The sequence below is a fragment of the Delphinus delphis genome, chromosome 9 (assembly GCF_949987515.2).
Source record: "Delphinus delphis chromosome 9, mDelDel1.2, whole genome shotgun sequence".
Classification (NCBI taxonomy): domain Eukaryota; kingdom Metazoa; phylum Chordata; class Mammalia; order Artiodactyla; family Delphinidae; genus Delphinus; species Delphinus delphis.
In genome coordinates this window covers 105516563-105534399 of record NC_082691.1, presented here as the reverse complement: position 1 = coordinate 105534399, position 17837 = coordinate 105516563, and the positions used below count along the sequence as shown (strand labels likewise).

Sequence of the window (17837 nt, the reverse complement as noted above, 5' to 3'; positions counted from 1 at the left end):
CCTGCCCGGCCTCCTCCTCAGAACTCCCCTTCCCGAGCAGGACAAACAGCGAGGGGGGTGGGGCGGGGTGGGGCTCAAGCCTCCAGCCAAGGCGCCAGCCTTGGTTGGGGAGAGGGACCCCAACTGCTGCTAACGTTCTGTGACACTCAAGCCCAGGCACACATGGCTCCCATCAGACAAACGTCAGGTTAATGAAGTGTTTTCCGAAGCAACGCTTTTCTTGACGCAGAGACAAACAGGCGCCTCTGCGAGCCTGTTCCCGGCTGTGACCTCCGGGTCATCGTCGACAGCAAGCCTTTCCAAAGAAGCTCTGTGAGAACAGTGTCAGGTGCGGGAGAGGGAAATTGCAGGCGTGGGCCCTGCCCTTAGAGAACTGACACTAAGGGAGACAAATACACAAAAAGACAACGATGACAGTGAGAAATTCTACTGCAACGCACGACACTAAAACACGATGCAACACGAGGGTCTCAGGCTGTTTTTTAATTTTTTTTAATCTTTAAAAAAATTTTTTATTTTTTTAGTTTTTTGGCCGCGGCATGCGGGATCTTAGTTCCCTGGCCAGGGATGGAACCCTTGTCCCCTGCATTGGAAGTGTGGAGTCTTAACCACTGGACCGCCGGGGAGGTCCCTTTCAGGCTGTTTTGTGTGTGTGTGTGTGTGTCTGTGTGTGTGTGTCTGTGCGTCAATGTTTTACAGTCATAGAAACCCCCCCAGAAGGTAAACACTTTGGAAATTAGCAAGTGCTGCTGACATTGGAGTAATTTTCCTGTCCTCCCAGATCAGTTTCTCACCACCTGACAGGCCCCACCTACAACCGGTGCGCTTTCAGTCTGCTCTCTCAAGTGGACCTTTACGGCCTAATGCTTTGCTAATAAACTCACACCTGAGCACAGAGTGGAGGCATGTCGGGGCGTCCCATTGGCATTTTACACCTTGCTTTTAAAGTTTATGTCCTGGAGATTATGGGGCTGACTTCCTGGATAGAGTGATTTTATGACACTCACTTGAAAATTGGTTTGAAAGTGCTGTAAAAGAGGAACATTAGTAGCAGGATGTTTAGCAATGCCGCTGCCTGGGAGCCCATAAAGGTGACCAAGATATTTCTGCCAAGCTTTACAAGCTACACAGATCAGCCCTTCCAGCTCCTTGAGTAACGGTTGGTAGAGGGACCGCCTGGTGCCGGTGAGGTTACAGCCAACCGCTTGGAGCTGGCTCTTCAAGGAGACATCTACCGTGACAGTGAACCTGGGCTAACTGTGTAGAAAGGCTGCCTCCTCGGGCGTGATCTGCCCTGGGGCAGACAAGCCTGGAGAGAGGGAGGGGTCTTAGAGAAACTTCACATATTGCTGGCCCCCGTGTGTGGCTTGCCACCCCAGAGCCAAGAGCTGATAGAAAGATGTCAGTTCACTTAGATACAGACGAAGATATTCCTTGTTTTGGACAGGAAGACTCAAATGTTGTAAAAAATGTCCGTTCTCCCATAACTCAATTCCAACTGAAGACCAAGAGTATTTGGGGGGTTCGGAGGTAATAACAAATGATATCAAAGTTGATCTGGAAAAACAAACATTTGAGAGTAACCAGGAAAGCATAAAGTGGGGACAAGAGGACACTCTCAATGGACTCACCCCTGAACCCAGCCCTTTGCACCTGCACCTGCTCACTTCTGGGTCTGGGCTCTCAGGGGTTAAATCTCAGCGGTGAGGGGAGAGTCTAGCTCCCAGGCTGCTGATGTCACTTGTCCTCAGGGGGCCTGTTCCAGGGCTCGGAGCCGGCGGGCCCCTGGGGGGGCCTGGATGAGGTCTGCGTTCTCCTGGTGAATTCCCTGACGTGCTACAGGCACTGTCTCCCCACCCAGGCTTGGTGGCAAGTGGGGACTCAGGATGCAACCCACCCCCCTTCCAGGTAGCTCTGGCTCTGTCCCCGCCCGGTCCCCCTTAGAACCCTTTGCTGGGAGGGGGCCTGGGCATGAAGTAGCCTTTTCCAAAAGCATCTGGGCTGCTTTGACCTTCTGGAAACTCCCAAGTGGGAGGTGGGTGATCGCCTCCAAGATCTGTACACGTGTGCTAATAAATATGTACAAGGATCTATGCACGACATCATTTACATAGGAATACAAAACAAAAAAACCTGTAAACAATCTGAATGTCTATCCACATGCAGCTGGTTAAATACATGCAATAAGGACTAGTTAATCAATGGACGACTAAGTGGTGAGAAGAATGGAATAGATCTGTACATGTAAGATAGCCAAGATACACTGTTAAATAAAAACATCAAGTAGCAAAATAGATCTCAACTGTGTAATTAAAAGACACATTTATGAGCAGAAAAATCTGGAGGAATGGCTAGAAACCTTTACCCCACCGGGTGCACCCACAGAACGGGCCTGAGGGCCAGCGGAGAAGGACTACCTTCCCAAGTATGGCTTCCTCATGTTTCCAGCCTTTTCCTCTTTAGAAAGTGCAATTTAAAAGCTGGCGTGGAAGGCGCTGAAAGTTCAGCATCCATCTCCCAAAGCTCTCAGTGCCCCCTCCTCGGGCAGTTTATGAACTGGTTGTCCGGTCGGAACATCCCCCAACCAGGCAGCTTCCTCGCCATGACCTGTGCCAAGGCCGGAGCACGACCTGCACAGCCAGAACCACACGCGGGGGCCTGCTCCTGTCCTTGGTCGGCAGACGTTTAACGGGGCTGGAGTTGCTCACGCCATTAGGCTTTCATAACAAGGCGGAGTCTGCGGTGCGCCCGAGGTCGCATCCTGTCCTCTCCTTGGGCCTCTGTGCGCCCGTCTCCCTCCTGGATCGCCTGCCACGTGCGCCCACGTGTTCTTCCTGCTTCACTTCCTGCCATTCAGCCGGGGTCCTGGGTGGGAAACGAGGCTTCCTCTCAGTCAGAGATAAGGTGTTTCTGTGTCTACACTGCCTGGGCGGGGGAAGGAACTTTAAAGATGTCTGTGCAAGTCTCTTATCTTGGAATTCCTGGGGTCCTGCTTTCCCGTGGCTGTCAGATGGTTATTGTGTACAGGGTAGGGGGCCCGAGGGTACACACTAAACTAAGCCAACAGCACACTGGGTGAAGAAGGCCAAATCCTGAATACACAGGAATTATTCATGCCTCTTCTCTCCTTTCTCCTACTAGCAGCCGCTTGATCATCTCTTTATTTATACTTCAAGGAGAGTTAGCCGGGGATGGTGAAATTCACACGATTACCCTAAGACTAAATCTTGTTAAAATGAGAAACTGACACCAAAGGCTGAAGAGGAAGTGGAGGAGGATGCTGCTGTTTTTAGCTGCGGATTTAAATTCCCATGTTTCCCTGTAATTTCCCGCCAGCTAATTACAGGTCCACATCCCTTCGTTTCCTCTGATTCATCCTCAACTCTCAACTCCTATGGACACTACAGCCACACAATTTCTGGGCAAATTAAAGCTCTTTCATGCATTTAAAGCATCCTTTCAGTCTTTAATCTCCTGTGTAAAAGTTACAAGTTTGCTATGCATTTCTTAGAAACTTGTATTTCATAAACATCGATATATAACCCAATGTGTAAATGTCACACAAGCCATGCTTAGATTCTGGCTTTTCAAATACTGGTGTGAGGATGATAGCTAACTTTTACTGTGTCCTTGCACTTTACGGATGTGTCATTTAATTAGAATAACTGTATCAGGCAAGCATCTTTATTTCCATTTACAGATGAGAGAAAAGGCACAGCAGGTAAGTGACCTGTCCATGGTCCTGAAACCTAGACGTGGTGGAGCTGACATTCTAACCCAGGACTCTGAGATTGGAGACCACATTCCTAACCACTCTCCCATCTAATTACCAAACTCTCAGTTCATCTGACGATGTTCACAAGAGGTCAGGCCAAGCATCCAAGGCACTGCGCTGCTGAGCTGGGCCAGGGACCACGGGGCAGCGTGGGTGGTCAGAAGCAGAGGCCTGGTGCCTGCGCTTTGACTGGAGCCTAGTGCTGCTTAGAGGTCACATGTGTTTCCCCCAGCCACTCCTGTACGACCCCACCTTTTCTCTCCCAGTACCTCAAACACTACTCCGCACTCTTCCCTCTGGTGGCTGACCTTGCCGTTTATTTCCCTGAGAGAAGAGTGGCAATTGGAATAGACTTTCACGTGCTCCCTGTACAGAGCTGTGTCCCCCTAACTTCACATGTTGAACTCCTAATCACCAGTATTTCAGAATGTGACTGCATTTGGAGATGGGTTTTCAAAGAGGTGATTAAGTTAAATGAGGTCGTATGGATGGGCCTTGATCCAATGTGACCAGTGTCCTTATAAGAAGAGGAGATCGGGACACAGACACACATAGAGGGACGGCCGTATGAGGACACGGGGAGAAGAGAGCCATCTACGTGTCAAGGAGACAGGCCTCAGGAGCAATGACCCTGTCCACACTTTGATCTCAGACTTCCAGCCTCCAGAATTGTGAGAAGATAAATTTCTGTTGCTTAAGCTGTCCAGTCCGGGGTACTCTGTTACGGTGGCCCCAGGAAATGAACAGACACAGACCAGCACCTCTATCCCCTCCCTGAACCTGGACCCATGCATGCTACCCCTCCTGCACTAGGGAATAATGGCTTTATTCTGCCCCTTTAAAACACCAAAAAATATACGAACTGCCAGTGTTTCATCAGCGCGGAGTAATGGACGTTTCTAAACTTTGATTTACTTTCACAGATTTAGAATTGCTTTCTTGAGAAAAATCCTGTTTCCCCTTCAGGAGCCCCCTGGGTCCAGCTCTGCAGACACTTGCGATGACCTCCAGCAGGCAAGAGTCTCGCTCAGTTTCCATGACATGATGCCAACTCTGATCATCTGTTGTTTGACTTCAGCCCATAATAAGGAAAATCTTCATTTTAGGCTCTTTCTAAAATCTTTGCTGGCTCCGCTGGTATGCTGTATCTAATAACCAGCTCTACAAGGGGGAGGGAAAGGGCCCTGGCTTGCAGTATTTGCTGATTTCCACGGTCGAAATGCTCCCAGCACGGCCAACCTCGGCTACCAATGTGAGGTCACTGAGCAAGGAGCAGCACGTCGTTGTAAAGGACACGTAAGCAGACTCAAGGAAAGTATAATAAAATAATTAGGACACGATGGATTTTCAGTACTTTTTAACCTTTAAAAAATATAGTTTAATTAAGTGTAAGTTTATGTAATTTAGTTTTAAACAGTGTTGTGTTTAACGACTGGCTTTGCAAAATTCCTGAAAATTAACAACTTGCGTTCACAAGCCAGTGCCAGGGGTCTCCGGCACATCACTGGGTGGGCATCACTTACCAAAATTCTAAAGCCCATTTGTTTCTTTAGAGTGTAGATTTTATACTTGGATTATGCTGGGTCATTAGAGAACTTTGTATTTGGACCATATAATTCCTTTTGATTGAACAATACTCGAAGCCCCTTCCTACGTCAAGGGAATCCCCCATTCTATGAAGCAGGGAGTCTACGCCATGAAAGAAGTGGAAAATAGCACTCACTTCCTTTGCAGCTCAGGTGTGTGCTCATGACCCGGGCTCTGCCAATGGGCCACATCCAGGGTCCAGACAGGAGAAGTCTTAGAAGTGACCAGCGTCAGATAAGCCGTGGGTGGGCTGTGTGTCTACACTCAGAAATGGCGCACTGGTGCCTTCAAGGGACCAGCTCTTGACTGGGGCATCTTTCCTTAAAGTTTGGTTCTCTGGTCCTCCTGGAGATTTTGCAAAGTATCTGGTATCCTTTCTCTTCCTTTTTAAAGAATAAACTTTAGGGGCTTCCCTGGTGGCGCAGTGGTTAAGAATCCGCCTGCCAATGCAGGGGACACGGGTTCGTGCCCCGGTCCGGGAAGATCCCACATGCCACGGAGCAACTAAGCCCGTGTGCCACAACTTCTGAGCTCGTGTGCCGCAACTACTGAAGCCCGCACGCCTAGAGCCCGTGCGCTGCAACAAGAGAAGCCTCTGCAATAAGAAGCCCGTGCACTGCAACGAAGAGTAGCCCCTGCTCACCGCAACTAGAGAAAGCCCACGGACAGCAACAAAGACCCAACTCAGCCAAAAATAAATAAATAAATTTATAAAAAAAAAGACTAAACTTTAAATTTTTGATTTACAGAAAAGTTGCAAAGAGAATAAGAGTTCCTGTGTTCCCCGTACCCAGGCCCCCTCGCTGTCTTCCTCTTACTTACGGCACATTTATCACAACCAATGAACCAATGTTGATACATTATTATCCTTAGCCTCCTCTAGGGCCCGAGATGATTTTCCTAACATGCCTTGTTTTTGGTGACCTTGACAAGTACTGGTCTGGTATTTTGTAGAATGCTGTTCAATGTGAGTTTGTCTGACATTTTCCTCATGGTTGGACTGAGGGTGTGCGTTTTGGGAAGAAGGCCTCATGGGTGAAGGGCCGTTCTCATCAGCCCACATCAAAGGTGCACGCTGCCAACGTGACTCGCCTCTGATGGCGCTCACACTGACCCCCAGGTTTCTCCACCGCAGTTACTTTACTTTTCCTTCTCTCGTCTGTTCTTTGGGTGCAGGTCACTCAGTCTGGCGACACTCAGGGGCGCGGAGGTAAGCTCCACTTCTTTGTGGGGGAGAATTTACCTAAATTAGTATTTGTTTATATCAGTATTGACTCATGAATATTTACTTTATACTTTAATTCTAACCCAATACTTTGCTATTTATTTTGATGTTCGAATTATTTTTGCTTTGGCCATTGGGAACTCTTTCAGGTTGGCGCCTGTGTCCCTCTGTCATACCCCATACCTTCATCGTTTTGGTTTTTGATCACCTTTTTCTTTTTTTGCAGCACCGTGAGACTTGTGGGATGTTAGTTCCCTGACCAGGGATCAAACCCTGGGCCCTGGCAGTGAGAGCACTGAGTCCTAACCACTGGACCGCCAGGGAATTCCCTTGATCACTTTCCAATTTTCCGGCACTACGAGATGCTCCAGGCTCACCTTGTATATTTCTTGCCCCAGCCCTAGAAGCAGCCACCTCCCAAGGAACCTTGGCTCTTCCTTAGAGAATGGAATTAGAAACCATATTGGGTCCGCCTGCCTGCCTGTCTATCTGTGTATCTGTCTCTCGCGTCTATCTCTGTGTCCCCTATTGCGCTCCTCCTCTGGGGAGCCCTGGCTACGACACCACTCCTGCAGACCCAGGGGCCGAGGGAGCCTGTACTTACTGGTCTATCTCTCTGTGTCCCCTATTGCGCTCCTCCTCTGGAGAGCCCTGGCTACGACACCACTCCTGCAGACCCAGGGGCCGAGGGAGCCTCTGTACTTACTGCTATGCTTGAGCACATGCTCAGGCACACAAGTGAGGGCAGAACAATTTCGGGGGAAGGGGAGGTGATGGTTAGGGCAGAACGTCCAACAGAGGGACCGGGAGTTTTCCTCCGTGTCACCCACGATGAAGCCAGGTTGTGGTTTTGTTGTGTGGCGAGGGGCAATAGTACTGTGGAAAGGACAGGAGTTAGTAAGTCAGGTGGATCTGGGTTTGAATGTGGACTATGTGAACCAGGTGAGGTCGCTTACCCTCTCCTCAGTGTCATCAATGGTACAATGGAGCCGATAATACCCACTTCACAGAGTTATTGTGATGGTTAAATTACATAATGCATGAGACCCCTGGAATGTACTGGTTATTCTACAAAAGCTAGTTCCGCCCCCCCCCGATTCACACATTAAGTTCTTTATCTAAGAAAGGTTTACTGAGCTCCTAATACTTGCCAGGCACTGTGCTTGGTGTTGAAAATAGTGAACCAGACAAATTAGACTGGACAGAAAACAAACCCATACAGAAATAATTTCAGTGGTCCTGTTTTGAGGAAAATGAAACAAGGTGAACTGAGCAAGCACCTGGGTTGGTCTCCAATGCCTCGCCGCGTTGATAACATTCATGCTGCGGTGGAAGTGACAAGGGGGCAGTTGTGACCCAGGGGAAGCGCATTCTGGGCTGAGCGGACAAAAGGGCACAGGCAGTGGGGCCGTGGTAGGAGGCTGAGGAGGTGGGCAGGGCAGGGTCCGAGGTCCCTGCAGGTTTCCATGGCAGGTTAGGGTTTGAGTCTAAGAGAGATGGGAAGCTGGGGGGGGGAGGGAGGGAGAAGTCTGACTTCCGTGCTTATCCCTTGGGCTGGACTGGTGGCGGGCAGACGAGGGGCTGGGAAGAGGGGATGTGGGGAGATGGCTCAGGCCACTTGAGGGTGGTTCTGGCCAGGAGGTAGCAGTAGGGCTGAGAGAAGTGGCTGACCTGAGATGTGCTTTGGTGGGAGAGGCGACAATTCTTGGTGATGGGTGTGCTTTGGGGCGTGAGGGGCAGCGTGCAATTCAGGATGACACTCGGGTTTGGAGCTAAGCAACCGATGCCCGTTCTCTTCTTCCTCTGACCCATGAAAACTCCGGCCGAAACACAGGGTTGTGTGGAAAGTTTCCAAATTAACTTTGAAAACCATAAACAGAGTTTTGAAAGGACCTTAGGCATCAGTAACTGAAGCGAGGCCCAAAAGGCCACACCTGGCAGAGCTGGAACCTGGTTTCCAGAATCCTTGCTTGGTGTTGACTCCACTCTAAGATGCTCCCTTTAGCAAGGGGTCAAGCTGAGGCAGAGAACCCGCAGTTTAGGCTACCAGACAGTGGTGCCTCTTAAAACAATTCCTTTATTTCAATAGTGATAGACATAGTTTATGCAACAGATACAATGCACAAACAACAATGCAACAAGGCGCTGTGACCCCTGGCCCCACCCCGCACATGTAAGAAACGAGTGTTATCATTCCTCTTGCAGCCCTCTGAATGCCTCTGCCCAGTCTCTCCTCTGACCTTCCTTCTTAGAGGTTTATCACTGCTCTTCTCTATAATTCTACCACACGTTTGAATCCCTAAGTAATATCCTGTTTAGTTCTGCATGGCTTTGAACTTTATGTAAGTGGAATCATGCTTGTATGTATTCTTCTGTGACCTTTTTTTTTTGCTCAGTGCTGTTGCACAGACTCACCCATATTGTTGCTTGCAGCTGTGGCTCGTGGATTTTTCACGCCAGGGTAGAACTCCAGTACGTGAACACATCACAATTTGTTTATGCTTTCCACTGTAGATGGACAGCTGGCTTGTTTCTAGACTTTTGCTTGTTTAACTCTCTTGCTGTGAGTATTTGGATAAAGGAAAAAAAGAAGCCCTTTAATAGAGGCTGGAAGGAATTCAGCTTACATCTGAACGTTGCTTGGCTTCGTTTTGTATGGGGCATAAAGACAAGAAAAAAATTGGTCTCTATGTCCTTATGTCTCAAAACTTTGATCTCATTGTAATCAAGAGAATCAAAGCAAGGCCCAGTGGAATGAAGGAAACCATCCTGAATTTTGGCAGGTTCAAAGACACGTCGTGATAGTGAAACTGGAGTACTTAGTAACAAGCAGCATTCTCATTTGTGGGCACATAAGTCGTAATGTTGCCCACACGGGCGATGTCCATACAATTATCTACCTTGGTATAGAAATCTGAAGACTTACTGAAGTTTGAAGAAGTTTTGGGGGAATTTCTCAGGGCAACCAATCTATTGACCAATAAATACTCGTAAACTGTCTCCTTTGGGCAAAGCATTCTAATAGGTATTGCAGGAAGTACATGGAGGTTTACATGATGCAGGAAGAGATACTCCAGACCTTAAAGAGCTTGTACTCTGACTGTGGATAGACACACACACATGAAACGCTGAGGTAAAACATAAGGTCGTGTGTGCCAGGTGTCAGGTGGATGGCTGTACGTCCTCTGTTTTCCTCCTGTAAGCACCCCCAGAGCGGGGACTGAAGCAGTATTCTTTCCATGGTGTGTTCATGGTTTTGAATGAATGAGTGAATGAAGAGACTGGAATTGCCAGGAAAGACTTTTTGGAGAAGGAAGGTCTTGGTGTGGACAGTAAAGAGTGGTAGCACGGAATCTGAAGAGGAGGAAAGAGAGTATGGAAGGGGTAAAAGTTCCGGGCCTTGGCAATGGGAAGGCCCAGGGGATTGGAGAGAGGAGGAAGCCAGTCTGCAGGAAAGGGTTCTTTAGAGAGAGAAGTGGGAACAGCTGGAAGGGCAGGGCGGGGCCCCAAAGTCAAGGTCTTGAATGCCAGTTCCGGAGTCTGATTTTTTCTACAGGTAATGAGAATACTGCATTGCAGTGCTTTCAGCAGAGGGGAAGAACTGTGTTTTGGGGGAATTCACGTTTTAGGGGGATGCAGAAAAGAGGGTGTCAGCTGGGGTGACAGAGATTAACTGGGACACCCCTTACCAGCTTGGGTGGGACGATTTTACACAATGGCAGTTGGAGGGTGCCCAGGGGTCGTGAGAAGGGGCAAGCCCTAACGCATAAGCACTTCTCAACAGCTTCGTATTTTCTCATGTCCCTTTGGCCAAAGCAAGTCACACGTCCAGGCCCAGATTCAAGGGTGGAAAATAGGCTCCACTCCTTGCTGCGAGGAGGGGCAAAGCCACAAGGCAAAGGGGTGAGTGTACAGGGAAGAGCTTGTGGGCATTTTTGAGGTCTACTACCCTGGGCTAAGTGTTGTAAGTACCAAACACAGGGAAACAACTAAGATCAAAGGTGAGTGAACCTTTACAGACAGCTGCATAAAAGAAAATAAAAAGGTCTAAATGGCTGGAGCGTTGGGTTAGAAAGATCAGAAATGCCATATTTATTGACTTTCTGGAATATGTGTCTAAATGTCGCATCTTAAAATCAGATCTCATTACCCTCTGATTTGGAGAGATTACCCCAGAAATTATCCAGGTCACTTCACGCAGGTATTTAACCCAGCTCTCTGAAGCTGGGTGTTCAGAAAAACAGATACTTCTTTATCTTTCCCAGGTTCTTTAGGGTTCAGGGACTTCAAAAAAATAGAGATGAACACTGAATGTAACCAGTTGAAAATCATTCCTGTATTCTTATCAGCCTATGGCAGCAGCAGTACTGGCTCAGAGCAAGCCTCACGTTCTCCAAGTCCCCACCGAGCCTCACGTTCTCCAAGTCCCCACCGCCATTTTCTGGCATAACGCATTATAGGCACCGTATGTGGAGGCCTACAAGCTTCTCAGGGGCCATAAAAAAAAAGGTGGAGTCGTGAAAAAAGTTTTAATTCAAAATCACAAAAAGACACTTCAAAATCTAAAGTAACATATATCATAAAAATAATTTGACAGCAATTTGTAGATTTTCTCCCTTCCTAAGAATTCTCAGAGATGCCAAACATCACAGCCAATAGCAATTTAAGTGGCTTATACGCCCAAAATCCAAAAGTAAAATGATAAATATTCCTTCAGATTCATTTTTATTGCAAACAACAACAAAAAAGTACTTAATGCAGAATAGGGGTGAATTACAGTAAGTCCCGTACATATGAACCTTCAAGTTGCGAACTTTCAAAGATATGAACGTGTGTTGGAACGTCCAATCAGGTAAGGTAGTTCACGTGTCTGGCGTACATTGTCACGTGCGTGCATCCTCTACAAGTGGTTGTGCTTTTGTGTACTCTACTGTACAGTACTGTACGGAGTACAGTACTACAGTACCTTTATTTCAAGCCCAGGATGTCCGGAAGCAAGCGTAACAGCAGCGGTAAAGAGCCAATTGTGTTAGTTGCTACCTAGGCTAACTTCTTGGACTTAACGAACAAATTAGATTTGCTAATGCTCTCCAACGTAACTCATGTGTAGGTAGGGGACTTATGTACTGTATGTGGCATGTTTGGCCGTCCCCAAAGTAACGGACCGTGGAGGCTCTCAGGAGGGTCATGTAAACTCCCCAGTACTGGGCCGCCCGCGGATCTGGCATGGGCCTCACGTTCAGGGCTATCTACATTTTCCAGGTGGGGAAGCACAAGACCAGCGGCGGCCCAACCGCTTATCAGACCCAGAGAAGCCAGGTTTCCCGGGTTTCCGCCCAAAGCGCGTCCAGAAACAACCAGTTTCCGACCTTTTACTTACTTTGGCGGAGTGACAGTTCCCGCGGGAGGCCTCCTGCTGGATGCCGCCGAGGGCTCTGCAGGCGGGGTTCGTGCTGGTGAAGGGCGCTGACTGCTGCGGCCATACAGGGTAAACGTCTGCTAACCCGGCGCGCCGGCCCGCCCACCTCCGTTAGTTCACCCTCACCGGCGGGGGGAGTACGCGCCCGGAGACCCGACCCCAACCGCTAGCTCCTCACCTCGCTCCCTGCGGAATTTCGCCTGCGCCCGCCGGCCTCCGCTCCCCGGGGGCGTGGCCCCCCGAGCCCCGCCCGGAAGGCTCCGCCCCTCAGCCTCAGGCCCCTCAGGCGTCGCGGCGCGCTCCTCTGACGCGCGGCGCCTTCCTCTGACGTCAAGACCCGCCCCCTCCCCGCCCCGGCTCGCGCGGCGCCCGCCCTCAGCAGCCCGAGCGGCTTCTTCTGAGGCGGCGGTTGAGGCAGCGCCCGGTGTCTTGGTCGCGGTCTGTGCAGCGGCAGGCTGCTCCCGTCCCGGCCGGCGGGGCGGCCGTCCAGCCCCTCGGGCCGGCAGGCGATGGTGCGGTGGAGTGCGCGGACGCGGGCGGCGTGGCGGCGGGCATGAAGGAGGATGGAAGGGCAGGACGAGGTGTCAGCGCGGGAGCAGCACTTCCACAGCCAAGTGCGAGAGTCCACGGTGAGCGCCCTCCGCCCGCCCCCTCCCAGCCTGCCGCCCGCCTGTCCCTCCCATCCCCTTCGCTTCCCCCTCGCGGCCCTCGCGGTCTCCCCTGTACCGCTTCCCCGCCCCCGCCCTCGCCCCTCCGCCTCGCGCCGCGCCCCTCCCCCAGGCTCCGCCCCCCGCTCTGCGCCCACCTGCTCTCAGTCCTGGGCGCGGTCCCATCGAGTCACCTGTCCGGCCCCCGGGAGTGCTTCGGGGCCGCCTGCGCCCTCCTCCCCCGGGGCTCTTCCCGGGCCGGGTTGGCGGCGTCGGCCCTCCAGGCGGTGGACGACAGTCCCGCGGCCCGCGCACCGTTGCCTGGCACGTCCCTGGCCTGGCACGGTAGACAGGTGTGCGGGCGGGTGTCTGGCGGGACCTGGGTGGCCCCGCGCAGGCGCCGGGGTGTGGCCGGGCTCGCTCTCCCAGCCCGACTAGTCACCTCGGCCGGGTTAGCGCCCACCTTTCCGCTCCTCACCCGTCGCCCTCCTCCCTTCTTGGGCTGAGCCCGAAACCTTGCGTTTGGGTGTGAAGGCCGGCGATGGGTGGGATTGAGGGCCTGGGCAGAAGTCCTCTGTGCCCTGGAAGCAGCTTCTGAAGGAAGTCATCCTTTCTTGGTCCCCTGTTTCTTCTGTGCTGCTGGCAGGGGTCGGGAAGCAGGCTCGGCCGTAGGAGTCTACGTTGATGTTTTCACCTTTTCCTGGCGCTCGAACACGTTGTGTGTGTTTATGTTTTCATAGCGATGTAAAATATATACATGTTGTGCATTTGTGTTTGTTCCTCCCCTCTTCTAACTAACTTCTCTCAAATTCAGTCAGTCTCTTGGTTTTTGAGAATTGCCTGGTTTGTGTAGTTCTTGATCTAGAAAATTGAGAATCACTTTGCCAAGTCATATCTTGGAATAAAGAGGTATAAATTCTGAACTGGTGGATTCTGCTACGGCGTATTAGTTTAAAGTTTTAAATTGAAGCTAAAATAAACAGAGAAGTACATCATGATACATGCCCAGCTCGAAGCACTTTAAACACACCTGTGTAATTCTGAACACAGACTGTGAAACACAATTAGTATTAGCATCTCAGAGGCCCATCCCTTTTCCCCGTCCAGTTGCTCTCCTCTCCACCAAGAGTAAGCACTGTCCTGGCTTTAGTAGATTAGCTTAGTTTTGAACTTTTATGTAAGTGGAGCCTTACAGTATGCCCTCTTTTGTGTCCGATTTCCTTCGCTCAACAGCGTTTGTGAAATTCCTCTCTGTTGTATGTAGTTGCAGTTCAGCCCGAATGCTGTAGTTGTGTGACTGTAGCACAATTTATGTTTATTTCACTGTTGGTGGGCACTGCAGTAATTTTCGGGTTGTGGTTACGAGTATTCTTGTACATGTCTTCTGGTGAACATGTGGACGCATTTGTTAGGTCCATACCTAAGGATGGAACCTCTAGGTTATAGGTTGTGGGTTTGTTCATCTTTAGTAGATACTTTTAAACAGTTTGCCAAAGTGGGTTGCACCAATTTACACTCCCACCAGCGCTGTAGGAGAGGCGTGATTTGCTTCCCATCTGTAGGACACTTAGTATTTTCTGTTTTTTTTTTTTCTTTTTTTAAAAAATTTTAGCCATTCTGGTAAGTGTCATGTATTTGTTGCACAAAAGACTTTATTTGCATTTTGCTGATGATAATGAATTTCAGCACCTTTTCATATGTGTATTGGCCATTTGGAAATCTTTTGTGAAGAGTCTTCAGGTCTTTTTCCCACTTTTAAACTTATTTATTTTTTAAAACTAAGTAACAGACTTTCTTTTTTTTAATTGCTTATTTTAAAAACAAATTTATTTAATTTATTTATTTTCCTTATTTTTTTTTGGCTGCGTCGGGGTCGTAGTTGCCGCACGCGGGGTCTTTCGTTGCGGCGCGCGGGCTTCTCTCTAGTTGTGGCTCACGGGCTCGAGAGCGCGTGGGCTCTGTAGTTTGCGCCACGCGAGCTCAGTAGTTGTGGAGCGCGGGCTTAGTTGGCCCGCGGCATGTGGGATCCTAGTTCCCCCACCAGGGATCGAATCCGCGTCTTCTACATTGGAAGGCAGATTCTCTACCACTGGACCAACGGGGAAGTCCCTTGTTTATCTTTTTAATATTGATTTGCCAGAGTTGTTTATGTTTTCTGGATATGATACTTTGGTCATGTATATGTATATATATGTGTATACATGTGCATACGTGTGTGTGTGTATATATATAGTAAATCTTTTTTTCATTCTGGGGATGCTTTTTCACTTGCTTAATGATATCTTCTAATGAGCAGAAATTCTTAATTTTAATATAGTTCACTTTATTAGAATTTTTTTTTATGATCGGTATGTTTTATGTCCTGTTTAAGAAATTTTTGCTTACTCCAAGGTAAGGAAGATGTCCTCTTGTGCTTTTCTCTAAATGGTTTATTGATTTACTCCTCTCATTTAAACCTGCAGTTCATCTGGAATTTATTTTTTGTGTACGTTGTAAAGTAGGATTCGTATATATTTTTTTCACATGGATGTCCAATTGCTTCAGCACCATTTATGACCTTAGTCACAAATTAGGTATAACTGTATATTTGTGGGGTTTAATTTTGATTCTATGCTGTTTCATTGGTCTGTTTGTTTTTGGCTTTATTTTAAATTAATCAGATGTTCTCTTATTTGGATTGAGAAAGGGACCCACGTTATAGTAGCCAGGAGCTTTATTTTTGTCTCCTACCCTAGAAACAACTCAGTTTTGGCACTGATTCTAGAATTCCTTAGTTCTGCTCCTCCTCACCCCTACTTCTGCACCAGCACCCTTGGGTGGTGGGTATACGCTGCCCTCTGCAGAACTAGTGCAGACAGTGACCAAGCTTAGTGAATTTCCAGTCTTTGGCTTTCCTTCCTCAAAGTATTTATATTTAGAGTGAGTATAAATGCTTGATTTTTCTCTAGGACTTGTTGCCAATTCTTTTATTTATTAACTTTTTTAATTAAACAAATTCAAAAAATTTTTAAATTTTATATTATCATCGATTTACAATGTTTTGCTAGTTTCAGGTATACAGCAAATTGACTCATTTATACATATACATATATCCATTCTTTTTCAGATGCTTTTCCCATATAGGTTATTACAGAGTATTGAGTAGAGTTCCCTGTGCTGTACAGTAGGTCTTTGTTGATTATCTATTTTATATATACTTGTGTGTGTTTGTTAATCCCAAACTTCTAACTTATCCTTCCTGCGCCCCCCCCCTTTGGTAACGGTAAGTTTGTTTTTGAAGTCTGTGAGTCTGTTTCTGTTTTGTAAATAAGTTCATTTGTATCATTTTTTTTAAAGAGTCCACATATAAGTGATGTCATAAGATATTTGTCTTTTTCTCTGACTTCACTTAGTGTGATAATCTCTAGGTCCATCCATGTTGCTGCAAATGGCATTATTTCATTCCTTTTTTTATGGCTGAGAAAATATCCCATTGTATATATGTACCACATCTTATTTATCCATTTTTCTGTTGATGGACATCTAAGTTGCTTCCATGTCTTTGCTATTGTAAATAGTGCTGCAATGAATATTAGGGTTCATGTATCATTTTGAACTATGGTTTTCTCTGGATACACGCCCAGAAGTGGGATTGCTGGGTCCTATGGTAGTTATATTTTTAGTTTTTTAAGGAACCTCCATACTGTTCTCCATAGTGCTTGTACCAATTTACATTCCCACCAACAGGGCAAGAGAGTTCCCTTTTCTCCACATCCTCTCCAGCATTTGTCGTTCGTAGACTTTTTGATGATGGCCATTCTGACCAATGTGAGGTGATACCTCATTGTAGTTTTGATATGCATTTCTCTAATAATTAGTGATGTTGAGCATCTTTTCATGTGCTTTTTGGCCACCTGTATGTCTTCTTGGGAGAAATGTCTGTTGAGATCTTCTGTCCTTTTTTTTTTTTTTTTTTTTTTGGCGGTACGCGGGCCTCTCACTGTTGTGGCCTCTCCCGTTGCGGAGCACAGGCTCCAGACGCGCAGGCTCAGCGGCCATGGCTCATGGGCCCAGCCGCTCCGCGGCAAGTGGGATTTTCCCAGACTGGGGCACGAACCTGCATGCCCTGCATCGGCAGGTGGACTCTCAACCACTGCGCCACCAGGGAAGCCCCTTCTGTCCACTTTTTTGATTGGGTTGTTTGTTTTTGTGGTATAGAGCTGCATAAGATGTTTGTATATTTTGGAGATTAATCTGTTGTCGGTTGCTTCATTTGCAAATATTTTCTCCCATTCTGTGGGTTCTCTTTTTGTTTTGTTTATGGTTTCCTTTGCTGTGCATAAGCTTTTAAGTTTAATTACGTCTCATTTGTTTATTTTTGTTTTTATTTTCGTTACTCTAGGAGGTGGATCCAAAAAGATATGGCTGCAATTTATTATTATTATTTTTAAAAATGTTTATTTATTTGGTTGTGCTGGGTCTTAGTTGCAGCAGGTGGATTCCTTAGTTGCAGCTTGCTGGCTCCTTAGTTGCAGCACGTGGGCTCCTTAGTTGCGGCTCTCCGGCTCCCCAGTTGTGGCATGCGAACTCTTAGTTGTGGCATGCATGTGGGATCTAGTTCCCGGACCAGAGATCGAACCCAGGCCCCCTGCATTGGGAGCGTGGAGTCTTATCAACTGCACCACCAGGGAAATCCCAGATATTGCTGCAATTTATGTCAGAGTATTCTGCCTGTGTTTTCTTCTAACAGTTTTATAGTATCTGGCCTTACATTTAGGTTTGTGTATGGTGTTAGAGAATATTCTAATTTCATTCTTTTACATGTAGCTGTCCAATTTTCCCAGCACCACTTATTGAAGAGGTTGTTTTTTCTCCACCGTATATTCTTGCCTCCTTTGTCGTAGATTAATTGACGATAGGTGCGTGGGTTTACTCCTGGGCTTTCAGTCCTGTTCCATTGATCTGTATTTCTGTTTTTCTGTGCCAGTACCATACTGTTGTGATTACTGTAGCTTTGTAGTATAATCTGAAGTTAGGGGGCCTGACTCCTCCAACTCCATTTTTCTTTCTCAGGATTGCTTTGGCTATTTGGGGTCTTTTATGTTTCCATACAAATTAAAATTTTTTTTTGTTCCAGTTCTGTGAAAAATGCCATTGGTAATTTGATAGGGATTGCATTGAATCTATAGATTGCCTTGGGTAGAA

At 47.8% G+C, this 17837-nt stretch overlaps 1 protein-coding gene and 1 long non-coding RNA gene across 6 annotated transcripts in view; one reads left to right on the top strand and one right to left on the bottom strand.

The window, feature by feature from the left end:
* Positions 1-1965: 1965 nt before the first annotated feature.
* Positions 1966-12238, bottom strand: LOC132430840 (uncharacterized). 2 transcript variants are annotated; one of them, XR_009520573.1, is made up of 3 exons: positions 12185-12238; positions 9003-9148; positions 1966-2865 (listed from the first exon to the last, which is right to left on the bottom strand). It is a non-coding gene; the product is annotated as an uncharacterized lncRNA (long non-coding RNA). The 2 variants fall into 2 exon arrangements; XR_009520572.1 differs by lacking the exon at positions 12185-12238 and adding an exon at positions 11968-12167.
* Positions 12239-12365: 127 nt separating this feature from the next.
* The window catches only part of LMBR1 (limb development membrane protein 1), a 154209-nt gene continuing 148737 nt past the window's right edge, over positions 12366-17837 (top strand). For all 4 annotated transcript variants that reach the window (XM_060021194.1, XM_060021193.2, XM_060021192.1 and 1 more), the window contains exon 1: positions 12366-12635. In XM_060021194.1, the coding sequence (XP_059877177.1) occupies positions 12570-12635 (66 nt within the window). In that variant the 5' untranslated portion in view covers positions 12366-12569. The remainder of the gene's footprint in view (positions 12636-17837) is intronic.